At 43.1% G+C, this 14554-nt stretch overlaps 2 protein-coding genes across 2 annotated transcripts in view; one reads left to right on the top strand and one right to left on the bottom strand.

The window, feature by feature from the left end:
• LOC126071886 (zinc finger protein 709-like) overlaps positions 1–14554 on the bottom strand; it is a 1190808-nt gene that overhangs the window by 1094898 nt on the left and 81356 nt on the right. The window lies entirely within an intron of this gene.
• The window catches only part of LOC126071753 (zinc finger protein 709-like), a 53074-nt gene that overhangs the window by 35087 nt on the left and 3433 nt on the right, over positions 1–14554 (top strand). Inside the window, exons 3-5 of the mRNA XM_049875988.1 lie at positions 3361–3401; positions 12721–12847; positions 14310–14499. Coding sequence (XP_049731945.1) covers positions 3361–3401; positions 12721–12847; positions 14310–14499 — 358 coding nt within the window. The remainder of the gene's footprint in view (positions 1–3360; positions 3402–12720; positions 12848–14309; positions 14500–14554) is intronic.

Consider the following 14554-nt stretch of genomic DNA (forward strand, 5'->3'; position numbering starts at 1 on the left):
ACTAGTGGCAGCAGGCAGGCGTGTCTCAGGTGTGTCACCTGGGGTAGGGAGCTGAGGTCTGTGACTCCAAGCTGAATCCAACCTTGAGCCTGCAAAAGAGGTAAAGGAATGCCCAGTAAGCTCTTCTGGGGAGCCTCTCCCCAACCCCCCACCCCCGCAAGTGGCAGGTGGCCCCAGCCACTCAAAACATCCCAGAAGGAATTGTGTATGCTGAGAAGCTGGGAGCATTGGCAGGGGAGAGCCACATGCCTGTGTTTGGCCCTTTGTCCTTTCTGAGGTTGTAATTGTGGTTGCCTTGGGGCTGTTTCCTGTTGGCTTGAGTTTTGTGGATGGAGCCGGGGGGAGTCCGAGTGCAGTTGGTGCAGATTGAGAAAGTCTGCGAAGGTCTCATTTGCAGGAAGACCCCTTTGGATCCGACTCCTGGAGAAAGGGCTTACACATGTGAGCATTTGTTTGGGTCAGAACCTTAAGGCGAGAGTTCCGTGCAGGTGAGAACTAGGTCCCGTAGGAGGGAGGGTCTCCACACTGTGCACAGGGAGAGGAGGGCTGTGCAGCCGCCAGTGTGCCATCGTCTGCTGCTCAGGGATCCTTGGGACCCCAGGGCCACGTCTCAGCCAGGAGAGGCTGGTGTGGAACCTTCTGGATGGGGAGTTTACTTGGGAACTGTGGTGATGCAGGCTGCTCCTCTCAGCTGGGCCTTCCCTTCTGTTTCCTTTCGAGAGTATTGCTGCCAGCTAGCTGCAAGCATTTAAGAATTTTATTCCTTTGCTTGGATGTCGAAAATTTTTATTTTCATGATGGAAAAGTGACTAGATTGAGTGATAAGGTCTGAGGAAGCCAAGAAAATTCTGGAAATAGTCTTTGTTTCACGCTAAGTGTAAATAACAGTAAGGTAAACACCTCTGAACTCACCACCCAGATAAACAAATAGGCCTTGGCAGGGTGGTAGTTTCTCCCTGTGTCTCCCTGATCTTATCTCTCCTCACCTCAGTGGTGACCACTGTCCTCGTTCTATTATCTTTTATACCTTTAACCCTCTATTCTTTATCACCCAGCAGTGTTTAATTTTGCTTCTTTAGAACTTTCAGTTAAAAAAAATTATTATGACTTCACCGTTAATACGACCCTGAAGGCTTGCCTGTGGTTTCTTTGCCTTAGTCTGTCTCACACGTGCGGGCCTGAGGCTGCGGGCCACCCCCTTTACTTCTCCCTGCGGGGCTCGTGGGACCTGGAGCGTTTCAAGTTTCGTTTTTCCTCTTGTGGACGATGCTGTTACAGTCACTCCTGTTTTTGTCTCCAAGTGCAAACGCATCCCCAGTTTTCTACACGGTGGAGAAAGGTTGCTGGATGTAGATTATGGTTAAGTTCAAACTCACTAGGAAATGCTGACGGAGTGTCTGACTTGATCGTGCCCGGGATTTTTCACACTTGGAGTTGCTTATTAATTTTTGCCCATCTCATGTGGGAAATTGCTTCTCCGTGTGATTATGTACTGGCTTTTACAGAGTACCATCGAGGGTGAACATTTTTCTTATGAGATGTTTCTTTTTCCCTGAAATGATAATGAGTCATTTTCTCACCTTTATTTCACTGGTTTGTTTACTGATTTCTTTCCATACTCCGAATGTTAGTCCTTTTTCGTTTGTAGTCATTGGAAATATCTTTACACACCCTTTACACTTTTTTGGCTGTTCTTAATTTTAATACGGTTGAATTTGACCATCGCTTCCTTTGTAGCTTACTCTTTTTCTTATATAAGAACACTCTCCCCGCTCTGAAGTGATAAAAATTTGCCCGAGCTTCTTCTGCAAATGTTCTAGTTTTATCTTTTCACATTAAATCCACAGTGACTTGGTGACTTTATGTGGAGTTAATAGGAAGATTTGTTTTCCCCCGTAATAACCAACCATTTGTCCCTGTCTTCGGCGTTAAAGTGCCTGTCATTTCTTCCTCTGGCCAGCTGCATCATAGGTGCACATACCGTAAATAGGTGGGGCTGTTTGAGAACTTTCTCTTCGTTCCCATTGGCCTATTTATCCATTCCTCTCCTAATGCCACACTGTCTAGTTACTGTGGATTTAAAAGTGTGTTCGAGGAAGGCACTCCACCTTGACCTGTAGAAAATCTCAGCTTTTCTTAGACATCTGTCTTCCATTTCAGTTTTTAGAAGTAGTTTTTTCTATAAGTTCAGACAAACCAAAAACCAAGTCTGGTTGTAGATTTAATGGAATTTTACTAAAACTCTTATATCTGTTTGGCAGAGGTGACATCATGGTGACAAAGAGTATTCTTTCTGACAACATGCACTGTCCTTCCATTTATATCCTTCTACATTGTTGTCGTTCAATGATATTTTACAGTCTTTCCATTGTTATCTTTTCATCGCCCTCAAGAGGCATATTTTAGGACTTAAATTCATTGTAATAACAGTTTTAATTGGGTCTGTTGTCTTCTGAGAGGCCCCTCAAGGTAACTCAAGCAGTTTGCACTCGACTGCTAACCTAAAGGTTGGCAATTTGAGCCCACCCAGTGGTACCACACAAAAAGGACCTGGCAGTCTCCCTCCATTAAGATGACGGCCAAGAAAACCCTATGGAGCAGGTCTACTCTGTAACGTGGGGTCACCGTGAGTCAAAATCAACTCCACTACAGTAGGCTTGGTTTAGTTATTTCCTAAAAATTCACTTTTCAACCCCGAGAGTATGGCCCTCGGACATCCTTTTAGCTCAGTAAGGAATTCACTCCTGAGGTTCACCCTTCAGCTGTAGATTAGAAATGCTGGTGACGTAGTGGTTAAGTGCTACAACTGCTAACCAAAAGGTCGGCAGTTCAAATCCACTAGGTGCTCCCTGGAAACTCTATGGGGGAGTTCTATGCTGTCCTATAGGGTCTCTATGAGTCGAAATCAACTTGATGGCAACGGTTTTGGTTTTTATAAACAAAAAAAGACTAACGGGGCACACCAGCCCTGAGGCAAGGATGGGACAGGAAAGCTGGTAATAGGGAGCCCGAGGTCCAGAAGGGAGAGTTTTGACATATCTTGGGGCTGGTAACCAATGTCACAAGACAATATGTGTACTAATTATTTAATGAGAAGCTAGTTTGTTCTGTAAGCCTTCCTCTAAAGTACAATTAAAAAAAGAAAAAAAATTACTTTTCAGCTGCATTTGGCTAGAAATCAAAATGCACTGAGATTTATTTTTATATTGGGTTTGCAGCCTGGAAGTGTACTAAAAATCTGATTCTATGATTTTCTTCACGTTCTTTTTGGGTCTTACATACAGTTATTTGAGCTATGAATTAAAGTAAGGTTTTTGTTTTGTTTTTTTCTGTTCTAATTTTTTTTTTTTCCTCCAGCAGCTCTGAATGGGATCTCTAGTAAAATGCTGACCGGGAGTGAGGTAATGGGAACCCTTGTTTTTACCTAATTTTATTGGGAACAGCTGGCACTTTACGTTATTTGTATGTTGTGGAGGTGAACGTTGCCTCTCAGTATGCCCTCTGCTGGGCCACGCAGGCTCCCATCAGTTCCTAAATTGCTAAGTTTTGGATCCTGATGGGCGTTGCAGTGAAACAGCTTCTTTTCACCATCCGTTCCGATGATTCTCCATTTTTTTCTTACAATGTGGTACTGTGATAAATTGTAGTAAATGATTTTGTAGCATTTTATTATAAAATATAATGTATGTAGAAAGTACATAAAACAATTGTACAGTAAACTGAAACTCTCTAGAGGGAACATCTGTGGAATGACAACCAGGTCAGGTTTTGGAAGACGCCCTCACACCAGAAACCTACTTCAAATGGTTCCCAAAGGCGGGGCACCTCTGTCCACGTGTCTCTGCCTTAATTTTGACCCAAAGGGAATCTGTGGTCTGTCGGGTACAGCCTGAGCTGGTGAGCCTCACTCAGAGAGGTCAGAAAACAAATAGAATTTAGCACTCACAGGTCCCGGAGAGGAAACCGCAGCACACCTGGACACAGGCTTACGTCCAGGGAGAAGGCTGCAACAAGCTGGAAGCGTAGGAGAGGGCTTGTGTATGGCAAGCCAGGGTGAGATTAGCTGGGTTTCGTGGGCTAAAGCCTTATTGGTCAGTTTAAAGGCTGTAGGACATTAGCATGGGAAAAGGGAGACATCTTAACATGGGGAATCATACAGGACATGGCCAGGAGGGGCATGGAGTAACTACTTCCGCTGTTGAGAGACTGGATTACAAGATAGTTACCGTTTTATGGCAGAAAACTGTAAGAGGTATGGCCTGGAGGACTAGTCGGAGACCCTAACTACGGAGACTCTGTGAGAAGATACGACTGGCCATGTCAGAAACTGCGTGAAAGGGCAACTAGGGGGAATAAATAGATGCGGGGCCAGGAAATCATGTAGGCTGCAGGTTGGCCTTACAGCAGGTGCTGATCTCCTGAGTTACAAGATGATAATTCTCTAGCTTTTCTTTACCTCTATATGCTTTTCTTTACCTGTATATGCATCTCTAAATCCAAAATGTTTTCTTTTTGCCTATTTTGTATGCAAATAGCATCATGTATATTCCTCTAGGTCAGGTTGTATATGTCTTCCATGGAATGGCAGTTCACTTACTTCTGTTGCTCTGTCGTGTTCCCTCCTGAGATGGCACCATCTTCACCTGTGGATTCTACTGCGAGTACCATGGGGATGGCTTCAGAGTGTTCCTGTTATGACCAGTGCTTCTAAAAACATTGCTACTTGGGTATCTTCTGCATTTGAGTGTCTTATCTTCATCTTCTTCAGTAAATTCCCAATACCGAACTGTTCCTCACCCCAAAACTTTTTCCCTGTCTGCCCTTCTGTTTATGGTGGCTTCGGAGGATGGGATCCACCCCCCTCTCCCAGCCCCAAATGGGCTCAGATGTCAAGAGTGATGATACCACACACACCAACAGGGTAGAAAAAACAGGTAACGGGACTTTCTGGAGAGAGCTGGTCAGGGTGGCTTGAAGGAAGCAGAGAGAGTGGATTGGGCCTTTTAGGAGTCTTCGTAGTGACTGAGGAGCCCTGGTGGTGCAGCAGTTACTCGCTTGGCTGCGAACCTTAAGGTCAGCAGTTCAAACCCATCGGTTGTTCCACGGGAGACAGATGCATCACTAGGCTTCCGTTAGGATTATAGCCTTGGAGCCCCATAGGCAGGTCTCTGTTCAGTGGGGTCGCTATGAGTCAGAATTGACTTGACAGCAACGGGTTTGGTTTGGTTTTGGTTTTGTGGTGGCTAGTGGGTAAGCTTCGGCTTTTTGGGGAAAGACCTTCACACTCCAGGCATCCCAGGATGAGTAGCACCTGTGGGCTTCTTACCTTGGTCACCTGATGTGGGCAGGCAAGGTAGAGGGGTAGGGATCTAAAGACTGTTAATGGTCAGATGTCACAAATGAGTCAGTCTGTTTATTACAGCTCACCCTCTGGTGTTTGATTGGTGACTGACATGTGCTAAAAAAAAAAAAAAAAGGCCCCCTTAAACTGAATTTTAAAAGCCAAGTACTCAAGCAACAATAAAGGTGAGCATCCTTGAAAGAGCATTTGAATCCAGTCATCCCAGGCCTTGGAGAGACGAGCCTAAAACAGATGGCGGGGGGGTCCAGGGCATGTGTTCAAATATTTCAGTTATGTTTTTGACTGTTTTCATTTGTTGTCTCATTGTTGAGTTATTTGTGTCACCCTGACAGTGTTGTCTACCCACATGTCACAAGAAGCCCTTTTAAGGGAACAAATCCCTCTCTGGCTGGCCAAAAAACAGCCCAAAGCTGAGTGGTCATCAGTTCCCGTGGCTGCCAGGGAGAACGAGCCTCCCTGAAAAGCATCTAAACCTTGGCTGTCTGCTACATGGGTTTAGAGTATTTTGGACATTTGCTGATTGGATGACATCATGTGTCCCCAGGGTAATGGCCAAGACTCCTATGATCTGAGAAGTGTGAATGTAATTGGCAGGAAAATAGCACATTTGTATCAAGAGGGACCAGAGAAGGTTTGGGGGGGTGTGCCCAAAGTGAAATACTAACACCCAGAGTATAGGTGATGTTAGTAGGAAGGCCTGGAGTTGGGGTATAAGAGTAGTGGGCTATTGCGCACTCTTACAATAAGCCAAATAACTGCAGGAATGTCCACTTTGAAAGAAATGCCTGGTACGGGAAGGGTTTCACTCACTAAGTACCTGTAATCCAGCTGTCTAGTACCAAGTAATGATCCCTAAAGACTGGGAGCTGAGTCTAACTAAAGCTGCCGACAAGAGGGAGACCCCGTAGATGGCTATGGCATTCCGTATTATCAGCAGGGTTTGTTCGGTAAGCCGTTACGGCATCTATGAGGCCTCTGGCCTGAAGTTGGCAAGTGTGTATTGGTTTCCTGTAGCTAGCAGCATTCTGCTGTCTGCCTCTGTGGTCTGATCTTCTGCTTCGCTCTTACAAGGCCATTTATAAATTGCTTTTAGAACCCACCTAGATAATCCAGGACATTCTTCCCACATCATGATCCTTAACTTAATCACAGGTAACATTTACAGGTCCTAGGGGGTAGGACCTGATATCTTTGGGGACCATCATATCTAGAAACTATTTCCTAACCCAAGGTCATGAGATAGCCTTCTACATTTTCTTCTACGAGCTTTGTAACTTTAGCTCTTAAAGTTAAGCCTGTGATCCACTTTGAGTTAATACTTGTGTATGGTATGAGATAAAGGACCATACACAAATATTACACGTGGATATCCATTTGTCCCGTTGAATTTTTAAATGTTGACCTTGATTGCTGCAACTTGGGTGAAGTCGTTTATTATTACAGTATTTTTCAGTGGATTCCGTATATTTTCTATGTAAAAGATCGTTTGTGAATAGAGTTTCACTTCTCTCTTTCTAATGAGGATGCTTTTTATTTTATCTTTCTCTTACCTATTTGTCCTGACTAGAGTCTTCAGGACGATATTGACTAGAAATTGTGAGATCGAGGGTGGACATCCACATCTTGTTCCTGACCTTGGAGGAAGGAGTTCGGTCTTGCACTATTTTTTCCTGGGGTTGGGTAGCTGTGGGTTTTTACGTGGATCCCCTTTTCGGGTTGAGGAAATCCCTTTCTATTCCGACTTCGTAGACCGCTGTGAGAGAGAGGGCTTTGGATTTTCTGTTAGGTGAGTTGGCCGTTGTTTAAATGATTGTATTGTTTTTGTTCTTCATTCTATGAATATGCATTATGTTAACTGATTTTTAGATGTGAAACCAGCCTTATATTGCTGGTATAAATCATACTTGGTCATGATGTATAATTCTTTTTACGTTTCCTGAATTTCGCGTGCTAGCACTGAATTATCGAGGACTTTTATATCTCTATTCATAAGGAATAGCAGTTTCTAGTTTGCTTTTCTTGTGTTCTGTTCGTTTGGTTTTGGTATCAGGATAATACTGGCCTCATAGAATGAGTTTGGAAGTATTCCTTACTTTTCTATTTTCTGAAAGATTTTGTGAAGGATTGGTGTTAATGCTTCTTTGAATGGATGTAGCATTCACCACCAGGGTAACCACTGGCCTGAGTTTTCCTCGGAGGAATCTTCGTAACTGCTAATTCAGTCCTGTATCTGTTTTACGTCTATCAGATATTCCATTTCTTCTTGAGTCAGTTTAGTAATTATGTCTAAGAATTTGCACATTTCATCTGACTTACCTAATTTGTTGGCATACATTTATTCAGAGTGTTCTCTTATGATCCTTTTATTTCTGTAACGTTTGTAGTGATGTGTCCCCTCTTTCCTTCTTGATTTTAGAAAATTGCATTTTCTCCCCTTTTTTTTAACCAATCTAGCTAAAGGTGGTCACATTTTTCTAATCTGTTAGAATAGTTTTTTTTATTTCCTCTTTTCTATTATTTCATTTATTTCCACAATAATCTGTATTATTTCCTTCCTTCTGCTTGCTTTGATTCCAGTTTGATCTTTTTCTGGCTCTTTAAGGTATCAGGATGGGTGATTGATTTGAGATGGTTTCCGTTTTCAGTATAGGCACTTGCAGTTATAAGTGTGTCTTTCACGGCTGCTTTAGATGCAGCCCGGAAGTTCTATGTTTTTGTTTTCATGCCTCTCAGAGGATTTTCTAATTCTCTTTGTGCTTTCTTCTTTGACCCATTGATTATTTAGGAGTGTGTTGTTAAATTTTCACATAATTGTGGATTTCTTTTTTTGTGTGTGACTAAGTGAATTCACAAATAATGGAATCGTGGGATATTGACTCTTTTAGCCTCAACACTAAAGTTTTGGTACTTTTATAGCTGAACAATGACACTACTGTGTACAGGATTTACCTACATACACTCGATTTTTTCCTTTGCTTTAAACTTCATTTATAAATGTATAAATTTCCAATTGATAGTTATTTTCTCTTAGGGACACTGATACATGAAAAATCAGTATTCTACATATTTAGGCTGAGCTTAATGACACAGTTTAGGGCTTGTGCTAATAATTTCTAAGGTGTGATTGGAAAAAATGAGCATTCTGGACTTGTCGAGTATCTCTGTATACTTGATAGTTGAAGCCTGTTACTAGTCCTATGTCATGGATTGAATTGTGTCTGCCAAAAAATATGTGTCAGCTTGGTTAGGCCATGACTCCCAGTATGGTGTGATTGTCCACCATTTTGTCATTTGATGAGATTTTTCTGTGTATTGTAAATTCTATCACTGTGATGTTAATGAGATGGATCAGCGGCAGTTACATTGATGAGATCCACAAGATTAGGTCCTGTCTTAAGCCAATCTCCTTTGAGATATAAAAGAGAGAAGCAACCGGAGAGATATGGGGACCTCATACCACCAAGAAAGCAGTGCAGGGGAGCAGAGCACATCATTTAGATCTGGGGTCCCTGCACAGAGAAGCTCCTATTCTGGGGGAGGATTGATGAGAAGGCCGACAGAGGGAAAGCCTTCCCCTGGAGCTGATGCCCTGCATTTGCACTTTAGCCTACTTTACTGTGAGGAAATAAACTTCTCTTTGTTAAAGCCGTCCACTTGTGGTATTCCTGTTACAGTGGCACTAGATAACTAAGACAGAATTTGGTACTGAGAGTGGGGTGCTGCTCTAACAGGTACCTGAAATGTAGATTGGTTTTGAAAGTGTGAATGGACAGAGGTCTCAGAAGGAAGTGAGGAGAACTGTTAACACCGGAGATGAAGCAGAGGATTGTCAGCAGCCGAACCAGGAGACCACACACCAGACTGCACTGGAGCCGACCCATGCAGGACAGAGCTGAGTGCCTCTGCGCAGGAGGCTTCCTGGTGCAGCGGGGTGCCTGTGGGCACTTATCAGTGGAGCTAGGCTTGCCAACCCACGGAGCAAGAGAGCTGAGTGTCTCCCAGCCAAAGTTTACTGGCAGAGTGGGGTGCCTCCAGGTACTTATCAGTGGAGCTGCAGAGCTTTGGAACACTTGCCCCAGCAGGGCAAATGCGGGCATGAGGCCCAAGGAGCCAAGAAGCCAAGAAACCAGGAAGCAGAAGCTGAAGATACAAGGAACACAGGAACCTGAGCTGCCTCAGTCTCGAAAGGTATGGCCACAACCGCTGGGGTTTCAAAGGGTGGAGACATGGCCTCTAGTGTTTCTAAGGGTGGAGTCGCCACTCAGATGGACTAGGAGAATGGTGCACCTAAAGCCGAGGGAGCAGAGTTGCTGTCCCAGTGGGCCTGGAAGACAGAGCCGAAGCCCAGGGCTGAGGGGCCTCCACTCAGAATCTGGAGAGTGTGGCCAATACCTGGAGTCTGGAGGGCAGGGCCATTGTGTGAACGGTCTCAGAGAACAGAAGATTATTTTCAAAGCCTTGAGGGCTAATGTAATGTGTTCTGCTGACTTGCCCAGTGCCTGTCATTCCTTCTTTCCCTCCAGATTCTCCCATTTGTGACAGAAATGTCTAACTTGTACCTGTTCTTCCACTCTACTTTGGAAGCAGGTAACTTGCATCCTATGTATCACAGGTAAAGAGGGATTTTTTGGATTTTGGACTTGGACAGTATTTAAGACTTTTGCTCTGGTATGATGGGGTGAATATGTTTTACGTGTGGCAAGGACATGAATTTGGGGGGCCAAAGAGCAGAATGTCATGGATTGAAATGTGTCCCTCCAAAATATGTGTCAACTTGGTTAGGCCATGATTCCCGGTATTGTGTGATTGTCCACTATTTTGTCATATGAGGAGATTGTCTACATGTTGTAAATCCTGTCACTATGAGATAATGAGATGGATTAGCGGCAGTTACTTGATGAGATCTACAAGATTAGATAGTGTCTTAAGTCAATCTCTTTTGAGATATAAAAGAGAGAAACAAGCAGAGAGACAGCGGGACCTCCTACCACCAAGAAAGCAGTGCTGGGAGCAGAGCGCGTCCTGGACCCCGGGTCACTGTGCGGGGAAGCTCCTAGTCTGGGGGACAAGTGGTGAGAAGGCCGACAGAGAGAGAAAGCCTTTCCTTGGAGCCGATGCCCTGAATTTGAACTTTTAGCCTACTTTACTGTGAGGAAATAAACTTCTCTTTGTTAAAGCCGTCCGCTTGTGGTATTCCTGTTACGGCAGCACTAGATAACTAAGACACGATTTAAATATGTTACATGTCAGAGTTTCGTTTTGTCTGACAATCTTTTAATAATGGAGAGATTGTTTTGGACTCTCCTATTGGGAAGGCAGATTGTTTTTCTCTCCGTGGCTCCGCTAGGCTGTCCACCACATACGTAGTGAGGCTTTGTTACTTACATGGGGATGATTTTGGGATCATCATATTTTCCTGTGTGTATACAAACTGCTGTCGTAATATCATGACTGTCTCTATCTCTAGAAACTCTTGGTTTTAAAAAGTTGGGAATGTGATACACTTCATGTAAATTCCTATTCTGTAATTTGAATTTGCCTTTTACCTGGAATACTTTCTTGGCCTTCAGTCTTGTCCTTTATGTTTTTGACAACATTCATAGCTATTTCATTTTTAGTCGAGTATGATCACATTTTTAGACTGGGAAGGTTAGCTCAGTTATATTACTATTAATATTGATATATTTTGACTTTTTTCTGCGTTTTTCCTTTGAGTCTTATATTTGTGTTAGTTTTTTTTAGATTCCATGTTCTCTTGCTGTCTTTAGGAATGACTGAGGGTACTGTATCCTTGTTTCTCCTTTCCTTTTTTCTCGTACTTAACTCCAGGTTACATCCTCATTGCCACTTCTTCAGTCTCCTCTCCTAGAAAGGCTAATATGCGTACCTACCTAAACAACGTCATTTTTCAAAAAGTACAGATATACATTAGTTTAGTATCACACAGGCAACTATAATATATTCTTTTGAATTTCAAATAAGATTCAATTGAACTGGTAGATAAATTTAAGGTGAACTAACTTCTTCACGAGGTTCAGATTGTTACATAGGTTTCCTTCGATTTCTTCTGTCGTCTTCAGTGAAGCTTTAAAATATTACTTACATGGTAACAGGCACATGACTGAATGGACTGCCTTGGCGCCACGTGTTATTGAATGTGAAATGCAGCGTTATTTTATACACAAAATGAGTTAGAAAGAGGAATTCTCAACAGTCTGTGACACAATGCTACAGTGTAAGGTGAAGCCCAGTTTACAGAGGCGTTAAGGTAGAAACTTACACATCCTCCCATTGATAAAATACAGTAGGAGACCTGTTTAACCGTCACGGACTTTTCAGGCTTGTTTTTTCCTGTCTTCTGTTTTTATATTTTTTAATCCCTTTTCATTTGGGGGGGGGGTCATATTTTAATCTTTATACCTTTCCCTGTTGCCTAACTCTAGTGAAGTAGCAGTCCCTTCTTTGTAGCTGATATACCAAACCACCAAACCCATTGCCATCAAGTTGATTCCAACTCATAGCGACCCTATAAGGCAGAGTAAAACTGCCCCGTCGGGTTTCTAGGCTCTTTACAGGAGCAGATCACCAAGTCTTCCTACTGTGGAGCTGCTGGGTAGGTTCGAACTACCAGACCTTTAGTTAGCAGCCGACCTCTTAACCGTTCATTACACCACCAAGGCTCCTTAAAGAAATTGATTGGGAATTTTTTTTCTCACTCGAAATCATCTGTGGTTCTATTGTGATCAGGCCCTTCAGTGACTCTCTTTGTGGTGCCACTTTCCTCTAATTCAGATATTGATTTGAGGAGCCCTGCTGGCCTGGCGAATACTACAGGAACCAGGTGTTCCTCATACCTGACAGGTGTTTCCGGGCCCCAGGGCCCTGGCGTCCCGCTCTGCCTCTGTGTCTGCATCCTCCTGGAAGGAGGCACTGAAGTCACCAATGTAACCTAAGTGTTCACAATACCCAAACATTCTAGTTCTTTATATCTGATAAAACAATACCTGAGCAAACCAAGTATCTATTTCCAGTGTTACCTGAATGATGATTTTATTTGTTGGTCTTTACTTTATCTCAGAATCTGCACTATCTCAGGACAAATAATACTTTTAATGATGTGAGCATATATGTATATCAATTGTTGCCATCTCAGTTCGTATTTTCAGAGCACTTAACCATCCCCGAGTATATTGTATTTTATTGCCTTAATGATTGTCATCTCTCACAAGAATGTCAGTTCCCTGTGGTTCAGAAATCCTGTGACTTGAGTCTTGTACCCCAGGCCGGCAGCCTCCCCCGTCCTCCTGCACACACTGGGGAGATGGCGCCTTGCTGAAACAATAAGTGGGCTCTTTTAGGACTCGGTGGTCTTTGAGGATTTGGCTGTGAACTTCACCCAGGAAGAGTGGGCTTTGCTGCATCCTTCTCAGAGGGACCTCTACAACGATGTGATGGTGGAAACCTTCCGGAACTTGGCCTCAGTAGGTGAGGATGGTTTCATTACTTCACTCAGTCTTTTAGGGAACAGATGTATCTTCACACTGTCCTTTTTTCATTTGGGCTGAAGAGCAGGACTTTGTTGAAGAAAGAACAGGCACAGTCCCAGCCTTCATGGAACTTGAGATACGATAGCTTTTGCATGAAAACAGAAATTTATGTATTAAACTGACTTTGCATTTCTCTTGGTCAAAAATCTCAAGACTCCGTAAATTTCTAAGTGTGGGCTATCTCCAGGGTCACTGTGGAGCACAGAAAGAAGATTTATGGTTTTTACCCCTGTGAGAGTTATCCTCTTTTTGGGGAGTATTTCTTAGTAGGTAGAGTCCCTGGATGGTGCAAAAGGTGAATGCAGTCAGCTACTGATGGAAAGATAGGAGGTTCATATCTACCCAGAGGAACTCGGAAGAAAGGCCTGCTGACTTAATTCAAAAACTCAGCCACTAAAAACCCTGTGGAGCACAATTATACTCTGATACACATGGGGTCACCACGAGTCAGGTCAACTCTGTAGCAACTGATTTCTTACTTAGAAAGGCTGCTTTTTGACCATTTTCCTGATTGATTGTGAAAGTCCCCAGGGTCTTCCTTTGCTTATATGTCCATTCTTCCTTATAAAATTTGTTTCCTTTTCTGCATCAGCATATAAAAAGAAATCTTCGTATAGTCTGTTTTCTTTCCTTTATTGACTATGTTGTTGTTGTTGTTAGGTGCCCTCGAGTTGGTTCCGACTCATAGCAACCCTATGCACAACAGAACGAAACACTGCCCGGTCCTGAGCCATCCTTCCAATCGTTGTTATGCTTAAGCTCATTGCTGCAGCAAGTGTGTCAGTCCACCTCATTGAAGGTCTTCCTCTTTCCGCTGACCCTATACTCTCCAAGCATGAAGTCCTTGTCCAGGGACTGATCCCTCCTGACAACATGTCCAAACTATGTAAGACGCAGTCTCGCCATCCATGCTTCTAAGGAGCATTCTGGTTGTACTTCTAAGACAGATTTGTTCGTTCGGTGGCAGTCCATGGTATAGTCAATATTCTTCGCCAATACCACAATTCAAAGGCGTCAATTCTTCTTCAGTCTTCCTTATTCATTGTCCAGCTTTCACATGCATATGATGCAATTGAAAATACCATGGCTTGGGTCAGGCGCACCTTAGTCTTCAAGGTGACATCTTTGCTCTTCAACACTTTACAGAGGTCCTTTGCAGCAGATTTACCCAATGCAATGCATCTTTCGATTTCCTGACTGCTGCTTCCATGGCTGTTGATTGTGGATCCAAGTAAAGTGAAATCCTTGACAACTTCAATCTTTTCTCCGTTTATCATGATGTTGCTTATTGGTCCAGTTGTGAGGATTTTTGTTTTCTTTATGTTGAAGTGCAATCCACACTGAAGGCTGTGTTCTTTGATTATACTTACCCCTAAAATCTGTTTTATCAATTTTTGCAGATAGTTGTACTCAAGTTAAAACTACTGGATCAAGTCCTCAGCAGGATATTTTTGGGAATGAAATAACCACTGAAGAAAAAATAAGTTCAGTAAGAAATGATGTAAGAAATGATTCCTGGTACAATTTGGTAAAAAAAGGGAAACTTGATAACATGGAAGATCAGCACCAAATCCAGGAGAGGCATTCGAGGTAAGTGACACTCACACAAGTGAAAAGAGCATCACAGCAGAGTGTTAGACTGTCT

The sequence above is a fragment of the Elephas maximus genome, chromosome 3, assembly GCF_024166365.1.
Source record: "Elephas maximus indicus isolate mEleMax1 chromosome 3, mEleMax1 primary haplotype, whole genome shotgun sequence".
Taxonomy (NCBI): domain Eukaryota; kingdom Metazoa; phylum Chordata; class Mammalia; order Proboscidea; family Elephantidae; genus Elephas; species Elephas maximus.